The sequence below is a fragment of the Protomyctophum bolini genome (assembly GCF_963924005.1).
Source record: "Protomyctophum bolini genome assembly, chromosome: 24".
In the NCBI taxonomy this organism is placed as follows: Eukaryota; Metazoa; Chordata; class Actinopteri; order Myctophiformes; family Myctophidae; genus Protomyctophum; species Protomyctophum bolini.
In genome coordinates this window covers 18,094,958-18,109,230 of record NC_137885.1, presented here as the reverse complement: position 1 = coordinate 18,109,230, position 14,273 = coordinate 18,094,958, and the positions used below count along the sequence as shown (strand labels likewise).

The 14,273-nt window shown below is 40.1% G+C and overlaps 1 protein-coding gene across 1 annotated transcript; it reads left to right on the top strand.

Annotated features, from left to right (window-relative positions):
* Window positions 1-7,287: 7,287 nt before the first annotated feature.
* On the top strand, window positions 7,288-10,151 carry LOC308311497 (C-X-C chemokine receptor type 2-like). Its single transcript, XM_080758190.1, has 2 exons — window positions 7,288-7,308; window positions 8,412-10,151. The coding sequence occupies exon 2, from the start codon at window positions 8,414-8,416 to the stop codon at window positions 9,491-9,493; it is 1,080 nt and encodes a 359-aa protein (XP_080614316.1). The 5' UTR covers window positions 7,288-7,308; window positions 8,412-8,413; the 3' UTR covers window positions 9,494-10,151.
* The last annotated feature ends 4,122 nt before the right edge of the window (window positions 10,152-14,273 follow it).

Here is a 14,273-nt window from a genome sequence, read left to right as displayed (position 1 = left end):
CTGCAGTTCAGGCACACATGGATATTTCTTGGTGTACATGGTATGCATCTCTTTCGTGTCTTCTGTCTGATGGTTCTGGTTAGCCTGGGTGGGTTCTAGTCTGTCCTTGTATGTCTGAACAGCATGGCAGCTGCTAATCAACAGACCCATGTATGTGTGCATTTACATCCTTCCAATTCTCTTATGTGGATGTCATGGCCATGCCCATGTTCATCATTATGGTTTGGGACAGATCAAATAGTTTTAACCGTGGGACATGCCCCTGTTCTGGGGTCATACCGTCTTCCTATCCTGTCAGGTCGGCATGCACTTAAAGACTAAAACGCATTCCGGTTCCTTAACCAAAATGCAACGGCAACCTCAGCAGAACCCGCATCAGGTATGGTCTGGATCAGTGGTTTCCAAACGATGTGCCACGAGACAAGTCCTGGTGTGCATTGGAATTTTTTGACAACCACACATTGCAATATACACAACTATACAAAATGTTATGAATTATCTTTTAATTTTCTATTTCAGTAATAGTGTGTACTAATTTCCCAATACAGAGGGAAATTGTATACCCTGAATCTTTCATTTTTTCCCTTTTCTTAGTGGTGGTGGTAGTGTGTTACCTATACTGTGTGAAAGATTCACAGTAGGCTATAGGTCTGGATAACCTCAACAAACATGATTTAATTGTGACTGTTTTTACCTTCAACTGGGCATATGCATTTCAAAGTGCTTTATATAAGGCATAAATGGCACAGCCTCTTTAAGGCATTATAAATAATACAAATAATATAAAATACAGAAATGATATAGTTTGTTTTGGTACTTTTTTCATTCATTCGTTCAATCATTTAAACTTGAATAATCGATAGAGGGAAGCCCTATTTGCAGTGGTTTTAAGAATGCAATTCACACTACATATATGTAGTGTGAATTGAATGTACAAACACAAATATGATATGAATCAACAACAAACTTGTGTAAAACTGATGATTCATTGATTATGGTCTAGCAAAACCCTGAAGCACCCAGAGGGGACAAGATAATTAAGCCACTGCAGGACATTCCAACCATTTCAACTGTCTTCCAATTTGGTCAACCATCAGCAAAAAGAATGACATTGTGTCATACCATATATTGTGTAAGTGTAAATGATGTAACAAATGTGTAAATTAAATTTACACAAGTCACAATGAAGGTGGTCATAATTTGTCTTCCTTTATTATTACTGGCCACAAGAGGGCAGTTGGTGGCGTGTTGGTGGTGGAACTGGAACCATAACTATTTAGCATCATTTAAATGCTTAATTTGTAGTTTTAATGTGCAAATGTGCATACTCTAGAGGGTATTCTTATTTTGAAGAGATCGTCCACCGGAAGTCTTAAATCTGTTCATTAGATCTGTTCACTAGACGCTGCCAACTATGCGTGGGACGTGGGACTATAGCTACTTTGGTCCAGAAATACTCATATCTATCTAGGTGGAATGACGTGAGGTTAGGCCCACATCACCAATCACTGATTAAGACACCGTGTTTACGCAAGCACAAACAAAATTAAGTTCATAGTAATATTAAATTTAAACTAATAATTGACACACACGTGTGAGGTTGCATGGGCAGTGTTGTACAAAACAAGTGCTGCTGGTCTTGATGCCAACCAAAGACCAGCTGGGACTGGGAGGTGTGCGAGTTCAACTAAATGGTGAGTCCAACCGTGACTGTCACTGTGTAGTGTGTAGTTTTGTACTGAGCTGAATTGGGTCAAGTCAAGGTCACAACAACAATATAAAGTCATCGTAGTTGTTATGAAACTCTGTTCTAAGTATTGGACCCTCGTCTGGTTCTGGTGTGTGACGACCCGGTTGACATTTCCATGCGGACAGACAGACCGTCTAGCCCTGGAGAAGATATCAACATGACACGGAGACATGGTCACATTAAAACGTTCACCAGGTTTATTACTCATACAGCAGCATATAGCTTGGATACTTCATGTCCTAATGACGTCACTGACTAGACATCACAAATCACTGCCTGCCAGCACACGGCCTTCAGCGTGCTCTAACACTAAAGTATGTTACAGTTCAGGCAGTGCACAATACATCTTCATGTACAAGTGCCAATTATCAGTACACAGCATGTGGTGTACAAGTGCCAATTATCAGTACACAGCATGTGGTATATCACAACAATAGCCTACAAAACAATTGTCTTTTCTAAATTCTGAAACAACAAACATGGCCCAGACCTCAGGATTTACCCAAACCCTCTTTGAACAGAGCTCATATGGGTGTTCCATTCCATTATTCCATACAAACACCACCAATTCACTCTGAATGTAGGCCTACATACCAAAATGTTCTAGTGACCCATCATGGCCACTTGTGCACAAGCACAATGCGTTCCAATTTCCAACACACATTCATGATACTATAATCATTCAGGCCTTAATTCACCTCAAATTAACAAATTAAATTAAGCCCTTAACAGTCATTATTTACCTAACATATGCTAGTGGTCCAGAGTCAGACTGAGCTATACCGGTAGTTATTATTTTCTCTTAACATTCCATAATTAAATGGTTCATTGCAATTTATGTATATGAGTGAGCAGACACTGCAATGATAATATGGGCACATTTCCTATAATAACAGTGACCTTAAAGGACAACTTTAGTTTTTTTCAAAGTGTTATTTTTGCTGCTTTCTTTAGTTTTAGGGATTTTAGCTGTTTTTCGGGGGCATTCGAACATGGGGCTAAATATGTATTTTTTTACAAAATATTATGGCGATTAATTTTTTTCTTATTTACTATAGTCCTAATAAACCCCAGGAAATTACATCTGGCCACACAAAAATCACAGGATCTACTGAATGTGAAGGAGGCCTACTGGGAGGAAGCCACACTGTGTGTCATAGGCTCAATGTCAGTTTGACACATTCAGTAGAACTCGTGATCTTTTGTGGCCAGATGTAATTTCCTGGGGTTTAATAGGACTATCGTAAATAATTAAAAAAGAAATCGCTATAAAATGTTGTAAAAAAATACATATTTAGCCCCATGCTCGAATGCCCCCGCCCCCCTGTCAAAAACAGCTAAAATCCCTAAAACGAAAGAAAGCAGCAAATGAAAAAAAAAACAACAACACTCATCTTTTAGTTTCTCTAATAACAACCTAGACTCCTAGAGGTCCTAGAACATGAACCTTGGTTGAAAAAAACTAAAGTTGTCCTTTAATCAGTCAATCCGGTACGCTTTCCCTTGAAATTCAAACTCCCTTCTCTGTGGAAGTTCTTGACATCCAACTTCCCAGTAACTAAACTAGTTTAGTTTTTTGAATTAACACAGGATTGACCTGTTGACTACTAATGAAACAGGACATCAGTTAAATGAGTTTGGGAACAGACGGCATGACACAAAATACATATAGTACAACTAATAACTATGCAGTGAAAGTGAATAAAGGGAACTTGGAAAGACCCTTTCTGGCAAACCACAAATCATTTGACTATATTTATTTTTTAATATTTATATTACTGTATGTAATTGTAACTGAGCAATGCCCGTTGGGAATGAATGCCCCTCTGGTTATGCAACACCTGTTGTAGCTGTTATCATAGTACTTATTGCAGTACCCATTATCTGTAACTATACTAGGAGGCCTGTCTATGACGTCAGTAGTACATCATATTGATGACATCAGGGATCTCAGAAGTCATCCGGTCAGTGCAAAGCGATCCTGTGCATTTACAGATCGATTTGTGGTGACATTTGGTGAATCATCAGCCACTCAACTGATTCACTTGATTTGAGTTGCTGGAGTATGCATTGGTTTCTTTGAATTATGACTATATTAGGTCTGTGCCAATACCTAGTTTAAAACGATAAATCAAGATCTTGTCACTGTGAATGAGTGGATAGGTATTAGGATAGGTATATAATTACTGGTTCTGACTGACTGACACACACACACACACACACACACACACACACACACACACACACACACACACACACACACACACACACACACACACACACACACACACACACAGCTGATCACAGTGTCCACGAACAAGCCATTCTGGTTGGATTCTGCGATTATCAAGTTTGGCAGGAGGATGGAAACAGACAAGACTATGAATTACTCAGCGTTGGCCTGTAATTACATAAACACCTATGGGATGGCCGTACTAGTGATGCAACACATTGGCATGAGAGCACAACTATGTGTTTTATGGGTATGCGTGGGATTATTACCTGCTCAACAAAATACAAACTATGGTAACGGACTGTTAGGCGTCGCCACCTACCCCGGCCGGGCGGCGCGGAGAGGAAGGTCGTCTCTCTTCATTGTCTCTAGGCTATGGCAAGTCTTCTTGGTCCCCTATCATTACTGATACTACTGATGTGAGGTTATCATTCTCTCTCTGTGCTTGAATGTTTCTCACGCCAGTAACAAGGAATGTTCAAGTGAGCAAAGCACAACCATGTAGTTGTAATTCAGGTTGTGTGGAGTAATAGCCATTCTTCCAATTTATGGCTGAATGCAAGCAAACATGTGTCTTGCTTGTAATTTCACACACACATTGTTCTTTTCTATGTGATGCAATGTTGATCTCACAGGTCAAGTGGATGACAGTGCAGTTGCTCCATTTTCTTTTTTCCCGTCAAGTGCCTAAACCGCGTGTAACAATACATTATGTAATACATCATTGCATAATGATGTGGTTATTACAGAATGTTTTTTTGATGAACATGTATATGGTGCATTATGTAATAAGCAACCAAAAAAGAAATCAACAATCTATGAAATAGAATGCATGAAATGCATTCTAGCATGAAGTGTCACTGTATTCCTTAGCTCAATAGTAATTGTAATTGAGGATTCATCGACAGAAGCAATAACACTGTTGACTCAATGGAAAAGAGGGCGCCGTATTTCCAATTTCCAATACTTTTACTTCTACTCCACTACTATCTTGGATCCAAATATTGTGCTTTTATTCCACTACATTTATATGATATTTTTAGTTACTAGGTACTTTGTAGATTGTGATTTTTATTACAAAGCATACATTAACCACTTCAGCCCTATACGGTACATTTAGGCCATTTGAAAATAGCAGAACTACTCGCGATGCAACGCATTGTGAGATTGTAGATCTGCTATTTTCAAAAGATTTGTATACATTTGAAAACTTGTGAAATGGGACATTCTGCATAATGAGAACCTTTACTTTTGGTACTTTAAGTACATTTTGATGCCAATACTCTTGTACTTTTACTCATGTTCATTTTAAATTCCGGACTTTTACTTTGTAACAGAGTATTTCTACATTGCAGACTTGCAGTATTGATACTTTTACTCAAGTAAAACATTTGAGTATTTTTTCTAGCACTGGACTTAACTGACTGTGTCCTCTATTGTCAATGAATTACCGGTAAGATGTATTTAGTATTTAGATGTTTCTCCATTGTGTATTCCCTTTTGATCAGATCACATCCATGTCTGCTGTGATCTTGTTCACAGATGTATGGTCAAAATCTAGTTATTACTTAATCTCACATTCTGTGCAATCTCTTTAGGAGAGTCTTGCACACCAGCATGTCCTAACGCATGCTGCAGTGCAAATCAAACATACGTCAAACATTGTTTGTTGTTCGCAATGACTTCTCAATTTTTGAGTGGCTGGGTGCGTCTGAGCACGAAAACAGCATGGTTGTTTTTTACCACCTAACAGGCTAACACACACATCAGTGCCCATACCCGAGGCGGGGGTTGGCGAAAGTGCCTTTCTGTGTGGAGTTTGCATGTTCTCCCCGTGTCCCCTAGGGTAGATACCATAAAATACCATAAAAACATGCAGTAATCCTGGTCTCTAAAACTACCTCCCCCTGGCCAGCCAGTCCGCTGCCCCCCCAGGTTGGCAGAAGAAGTGTAGCGCCCAGGATTACATTAGATAATTGGCACTGGGTGAAAAGAAAACTGAGTTACAAAATCGTGGGATAAAAAATAAAAAAAACTGTATATATGTTGAATTCGGTTGTGCCAGTACAGTACAGTGACAGTCCAGTACAGTACAGTAGACTGAGTAGAGGGTACAGTAGAGGGACCCCCACACGGTAACTCTGTCATCTCTCAACCGTTTCGGGCGGCTCCCGGAATCGGGCCGGCACCCTGGGTGCGTTCCTGTGGGTCTGGAACTTCCACCCCCCTCCCCCCCCCCCCCCCCCCCACACACACACACACGGAGTTGCAACACTCACTTCACACGGGTGTGATTTTGTTTCTGCCTTGGACAGCATAACAAGACACTATGTATTCTCCCCAAAACCTTCAAATGAGTAATTCATTCCTTATTTAAATGTTTGTTTAGCAAAATAAATGCTAAAATACACATGTTTTGGGCTTCCACGGGACAATTAAGTAACAGACGCAACTCAAATTGCTGTATTGTATAGATTACAACACCAAAACGAGAAACGTGCCATGTTCCACAAATGCCACGGTGACATCCTGAAGTGTAGGAACCTGGGGTTTTGTAAAGCATCAATCGATTGCCAAATGGTTTGCAACATGGGGAAATCACTGTGCTGTACTCTGTCTTGGTCATGATTGGTTCCGCTTGTTTGCTGCAAGAATTACTTCTCAGGAACAATAATACCTTATTGTTCATGTTGTGAGATGCAACCTAGTGTGTTATAAGCCCATCCAATCTACTATAAGGTTTTTATTCTCATTAGTCTTATAGTATGTATTGACCTACAGTAGGCTCATGTAATCTTCTGTATAGTAGGCCTATGCATCTTACTGTACTGTAGGTCCATGTGACCTATACTGTTCTGTAGATGTGACGCAACACATGCATTCATCATTAAGGGGAAACTGGTTTTAATAACTTAGATTATATATGTTGAGTATGTATGTTTGTATGCTTATATCCATCACAACAGCATGCTTCTCAGGCTATAGCTAAGCACATTGGAGAAAAAAATAATATATATATATATATTTAAAAGTTATCTCCTAATTTGTGATTTTATTGATCAAATTAATACAAATGAAATGATAAAAATAATGTCCCAAGCTTTTGAGATGAGATCAATACTGAAGTGTGGAGAATGATATTGAAATATTTGATGGAGAAAGTTGATGACGCATGAATAGATGGAGCGATATTGGGGAAGTTAAATTGTGGCAACCGGTGTTGATGCTTAAAATGATGCCTATAAAAAACAGCCCATTTGAATAGCATCTCTCTTCACGTGAAGACTCTTCTTCTCGTCTCAAATCCAACCTTACCCTACGAAAGGTTAGTCACCAACTCATTGTTTTTTGTAAGTTGTTCAAATTAGAATTTATATGCAAAAATGTATTGGTGGGTTTCATTCATCGTCCCACATTTCTATTGGTCATTTTATACCTATAATATTATACATTATAATAGTAAAGTAGTGAAAAAACGATGCTGCGACAGGTTGTGAGATATTTAACCAATGAAAAGTATTAAGAAGAGCTTGTGACTAAATGATATATATTAGTATATATATTAGATATTTATTATCCATGTAACTTTCTTTAAGATTAAACATATTATATATATTCATGTGTTTTTGAGTTTACAGTTAAACTGTGCAAGTCACTATAGGAGACTCCAATTAAACTATCCTATAAGAATTTGGAACAAATCCTATTGGATATTTTCTTATAGGATTATAATCCTATAAAAAAAGTCCAATAGGATTCCTATATGATTTCAAAATCCTGTAGGATCCTATTGGACATTTCGAAGATCCTATAGGACTTTTTGACTAGGGTCCCTTTGTCTCTCTCTCTGTAACGTGATGCCAGCCGGCAGCACATCAGGACATCCACAGCAAGACAGTTTAATTATCTAAGAATACGCTGTGCATGATTGGTTAGACGTTAGATAAGCCATATGGCCAGCCCATAACTGACAGAGCTGCCTGGTGACGTTCATCTGTGTTATAAATTGAACTGAAGGAGGGTAACTCCTTCCAACACTCCTTCAGCTAACAAGCGCAAACACATCGATGTAAGCTTTGCATTGCAAGAACAATAAACAGACTAAACTTCTTCATTTATTTTCTTTTTTAAAGATTTGTTTTTGGCTTTTTGCCTTTATTGATAGTTACAAGTGAAGGTAGACAAGAAAGAGGGAGAGAGAGAAGGGGAGAGACATGCAGCAAAGGTCGTCATGAACAGGACTCGAACATGTGACACGCTGTCAGGCCAGAGCCTATATGTGGCATGCACCTGGACCACAACTTCTTCATTTCTATTGTCATTGTTGTTCGTAAGCCACAGCCTGGCCCTGTATTTACAGTTTACAAGTTTTGATTTGATGTGATGACCATAAAACCATATAATCGTATACCTCTCTTCTGTTCCCAGCCATGTCCATCACCTTTACCTTTGACTATGACTATGATTACTATGGACCAAATGGCACCAACACCACCTTCATTGTAGACCCTAGGACTTTAATCTGTGAGGCCGGAGCTGTGGATTCTGTAGCAACTGTGGCCGTGTTTGCGGTCCTCGTCTGCATCTTCCTTTTAGCCATACCAGGAAATGTAATTGTGGCGTTGGTGATTGGCTCCAATCGTCAGTCTCTGACCCCATCCGATGTGTACCTGTTTCACCTGACCGTGGCAGATGGCCTCCTTGCTCTAACGCTGCCATTCTGGGCCACGGCGGCGCTTCAAAGCTGGGTCTTTGGAGACTTCCTCTGCAAGTTCCTCAGCATTGTCATGGAAGCAAATTTCTACACCAGCATCCTCTTCCTGGTCTGCATCAGCATCGACCGCTACCTGGTCATTGTGCATGCCGCAGAGTTCGGAAAGGATCGCCACTGGATTTGCAGTCGGGTGGCCTGTGCAGTGGTATGGGTATTTGGTTGCACACTGGCACTTCCAGCGCTTTTTAACAATGCTTTCAAACCGGAGGGCTCGGATAAGCTCATCTGTGCTGAACACTTCGACGTCGCCAGCGCAGTCTCCTGGAGACTTGCCACTCGGTGGCTCCGCCACATCCTTGGCTTCTTTATCCCGCTGGTTGTCATGGTGACGTGCTATGGCATCACCGTTGCACGGCTGCTGCACACACGCGGCTTCCACAAGCACCGTGCAATGCGGGTGATAGTGGCCGTGGTGATCGCATTCCTGTTATGCTGGACGCCGTACCACTTGACTGTGATCTTGGACACGCTCCTGAGGGCGGACGTGGTGCAGTTCACCTGCGCCACAAGGAACTCTGTTGACGTGGCTCTGTTCGTAAGCCACAGCCTGGCCCTGTTTCACAGCTGCATCAACCCTGTGTTGTATGCCTTCGTTGGAGAGAAGTTCAGGAAGAAATTAGTTTATTCAGAGGACTCGCAGAGGACTCGCAGAACAGAGAGGCTCTCCAGAGGATCCAGGTATAGCAGTAGCAGGTCTACATCACAAACCTCTGACGGCAAAGGGGCTATCTTCTGAAACTACTCTACTACTCTAGCTACTCTAGCCCCTCTCAACGTGGGGTCCAGCCCAGGGACCCTCAGGGTTCCTTGAGTATTAAACTTTACATAGAAATCAGACCAGTCTGAAGTGAGTGGTGCAACAGCACCCCCTATTGGTACTCTAAATATCGGGACATGGGGACATAGGTTGGGACATTGCTATTCCTTGGAGTGGTTGCACCACTCAAAAAGAAAAAACAGGTGCACTTCCTCTGGAAACTGCCCTTTTTGGCAGTAGCCTTCTTCAGAGCAGACTCTGAAGAATGTTACTGCCGAAACGCGTCAGCGTTCTCAAATAAACATGAGAAATTGCAACTGAGCCAGTCTTGCATATTTTATTTTGGAGTGCCGCTTTTTCCATTTATTTGGTTTATGAGTTATATTAAACTTTACATCTTTATTCCTTTTTTTCAATAATTCAATTTGCACCATGGTCACTTATTTTTTAAAGTTAATTGGCATAGCATGGCTGAAAAAGTTTAAAGTGAACATTTTCAAATGTGTCACGACTTACTTTTGTCCCCAACAAATCAGTTTTCTCACCACCTTTATTACAGTGAACTTTCACTATAATTTACCAGGAGTCATGCATCTGCATCTGATATTTTTTCCTTTTTTGTACAGTGTATTGTACAATGTCAATACAATGCTAGTAATACTAGGCCATTAAACACTTGCAAAATGTCTGACTTATTATTATTCATTATGACGATTAATATTATATTATTATTGAGATTATGATGATGATTATTATGGGTGAATCAAACAGGGACACTGTAAACAATTTAATTTGTAAGTAATTTCAATTGCCTATAGCAAGACTTAAATACGCCTATATTTTTAATAGATAAATATAGGCCTAGTAGTTAGATCTAACATAACCTTTTAATAATATATAAATATATTTTTGTGACTACAATGATTTGATCTTGACAGTTTAGCTTCTTTTCTTTCACTGTTTATATTTGGATAGATAACAGACACTACTGATACCTTGCCAAGTTGCCTCACCTTTTTTCATGCAGGGAGTGGAAATGGGACTGTGGGATAATACTGCCACCTAGCGATCATCTTTAGGTTAGGCCTCTCAGACCCCAAACTAAAGAATCTGCCCACAGTTCCATGCTGTATTGATGTTGGTACCATAGGAGAGATAAATGAGCATTTTTGGTGGTTTGGAGGGAATATTGTCGTGGCCAGTGGCCTTGTGGGGTTGGAGGGCACATCAGTTGTTACCATAACTAATTTAAAATTGTCTTTACAAACACGGCTAGGTTTCTGTAGAAGGTTTGAATGTGCTCTACACCAAAGAGCCCAGAGTGGGAGGGCAGTTCGTTAATCAGAATTGTTGCTATGTTTGTAAAGAAGATATTCAAGTAGTTGGCCACATCAAGCTTGTCAGTGTGTCGTTCGATTTGATGTTTATGTTTGAAAACCTGGTTTTTAGTTTCTGACCGCAGCCTAGTTGATTGTTTAGTACCTTCCAGAGCTCACGAGGATTGTTTTTGTTTACCTCTGCTTTATCATTGATAAAGTTACTTTTAGATGATTTAGTCATGGTAGTTACAATGTTTCTTACTGTAGCTTGTTTCGTTGGGTTTTTAGGTTGTCCAACTGAGCTTGGAGATCACTGTCGAAGCACTTGGCAAGCTTTGACTTGCATTTTAGAAATTTAGAGCATTTTTTGTCTCTGGCTTTCATTGCAGTCAGTATGTCCGAATTCATCCATGCGAGCGGGTTTTGACCCTGATGGTTCTCAAAGGAGCCATGTTGTTCAGTAGGCTACTGATGTAAATTTGGTTTTGAAGCCAAACCAAGCTTCTTTGGTGCTTTGTAAAGCACAACCAAAAAGTGCTTTATTCACCACATACAGACACTGTTATCACTCACCTAATACCAAATGAAACATTTAACCACATAAGCCATATAGGCCTATATGACATAGCCTACTTTGATAGAGAACCATGGGGAATATTTGGATGTAGAAGTAAAAGGTTGAAATGTAGCCTACACCAATTCAAGAAAACTAGAAAAGTGGATGAAATCAGATTAGTATATGGGAGGTCAATATGTGACGTCACGTGACCTACTGCAAGAGCCTAGGGTTCGTTCGGAAATGTGCACCGGGAATGTGGTCAGTTTGTTGAGTGTGGTGGGCGATGATGTCACAGAGTGCGTTCAGTGTGCCTTATTTACAAACGACCACAGCTGTGACACATTCACACTGGACAACCCCAGCTTCAGGGTAGCCCAAAATTTTAGATTCTACGAGAATCTAAAATTTTGGGCTAGCTTCAGGGTAGGGTCACTCAGTGTGGGCACTCAGCACACCCGGTGCGCAGCGCACTGGATTTTCGAACGACAACGCACCGAGTGCACTGTATAAACGAACGACAATAGAGCACACCAGTGCATTCAGGGCGCATTTCCGAACGCACCCCTCTCACTTATGGAAGCATAAAATGAAATGGCAAATACGAAAAGTAAATTGAAATAAGAGAAATGCTATTTCATTTTCAAGTCATTAACGCATTTCTTGGTACAAAATGTAATCTAAAATGCAATAGCATTTACATTTAATATACAGATGTGCTCAATCTATGACACAATTCAAACTATAAATAAAATATAATTTGAATTTCAAAAAATGCCAGCAAATTAGTGGCCAATATTAAAATGAAAATGCAATTTAGAGAATTCAAATGAAATAAGAGAAATGCTTTTTAACCTTCAGATAATGAACGCATTTAAGTGAAAATATAATGTAATAGCATTTACATTTCATCTCCAGGTGTGCTCATTCTATAACATAATGCAAATCACATTGCATTTTCCTTTTCAAATCGTACACGCCAATTCGAAATGAAAATGCAATGTGATTTGCTTTTGCCTCATCTCCAAGTGTGCTCATTCTATGACCGAATGAAAAAGCAAATCGCATTGCATTTTCATTTTCAAGTAGTTTGGGCTGGCTGTTTTTCTGTTGTGTTTCTGTTTTTTTCCTTTTCCCTATATGGTCTGGCATGGGCGTGTGACTGGCTTCCTGGGCTGTGACTGGTATCTACCTCCTGTGGAACTACACACCTTGGGGTCATCTCCTCATCAAGCCCAGCTGATATAAAACCTGGCTCTTCACTCCAGCTCTTGCCACTTGCCTCTGAGCTCTACGTTTTTTTGCTTGCAATCAAATATTATTCTAATTCCTCGTCTCCTTGTGCCCTCGGTGTTCTAATCTACGCCGCCTGCCTGCCGACCAGCTCAACATACCTCTTTGTGAGGTACATTTGTGTACAGACTAGTAGTCATAGTGCATAAAATATCTGAGTCTGTTATGTCTTTGATAGAATTTAACTTATTCAGAAAATCGGTGGTGTCTCTCAAATAGGAGGGCAGTTTAAATACCAGGCTATTAATATGAGAATCAACAAACTGAGAGAGAGGTTCAGTTAGAGAACCATTACCCGCCACTATGGGGCGCCCTGGAACAGGTGTTGTACAACTCTTGTGGATTTAGAGTATAGCCCATAAAGGATAGGGTGTTATTACCATAAATTTGTACTCATCTTTAGATATAAATTGATCAGACAAAGCTTTGTCTAATGTACTTTTAATTTCATCAGAGAATTTAATAGGGTCACATGTCAACATGGTATAATAATCTCCATTGCCAAACTATTTTTATTTCTACTGTGTAGGATTTTTTGTCCTGTACAGGACTATAGCACCGCCTTTATCAGCTCTACGGATAACTATAGACGGATCATTAGACAATTCTTGCAAAGCATTTCTCTCTTGGAAAGATAGATTAGAATGGCAATGGTCTCATTAGGGGAAAACATAGAAGTCACATCTTGGTCAACTAACCTACAAAAAGTATTTACAGAAGGGTTAAATACAGGAGGAACAAACGCACTTTTGGGCTTGAACTTCTTAGACGTGTGGCCGTCTGTCACACCTTAGAAAGCATGAGTGTATTTCAAACAAGGTATTTTTTGACTGTGGCCCTGGGGGGGTCATATTTTGACAGCAGAAACTGCCTGTCATAATTTCACCCCCCTCCAGATAAGATTGGACAGTATTAGGATGTTGATATTCATTTTGTATTAATCTTTAGGGCCCCAAATCTATATTTCTTAATTTCCCCTCCGGATGAGGAAGGATGAATGAATAGTATAGTATTTATTTACTACTGTGTATCTAGTATTCAACCATCTGGATTTGTAGCTAATTTAGCTCAAAACGTCCAACAGAGGGCACCAGTGGGAGAAGTGCACTGCTTCATTTCTTTCACTGATAGGCTAGTAAGTAACTACCATACAGGTATGCCAGACACACAGTGGTTCTCAAACAAACCTTTTCATGTCAAGGACCCCCAATTGACACTAATTAGCCCACGGACCCCCATTTGAAAAGAGATGCCGGTGGAACCCAATAAGAAGATTTGTACGGTTCTAGCAGTGATTCTCAATCTCAACCATTTTAATTTCAAGGACCCCCCCCTCCCAGTTTGACATGGATTAGATTCCCATTTCTATCTCTAAGACCTGTTTACTGGTACAATTCAATGTTAATTTAACTCTGAGTTATAGTTACAGACCTATTATCACCCATAAGCCAACTAGCCAAGGTCCATTTGATTCCTATCTATCATTTAGCTGAGGACCCCCTGGAACTCTCAAGGACCCCTGGGGGTCTCCGGACCCCACTTTGAGAACCACTGCACTACATATCCCAGAATGCAACGCCGCGGATCAGCG

Bases quoted from the DNA above. Each gene is read 5' to 3' on its own strand.
- LOC308311497 (XM_080758190.1), top strand. From the start codon at position 8,414: ATGTCCATCACCTTTACCTTTGACTATGACTATGATTACTATGGACCA.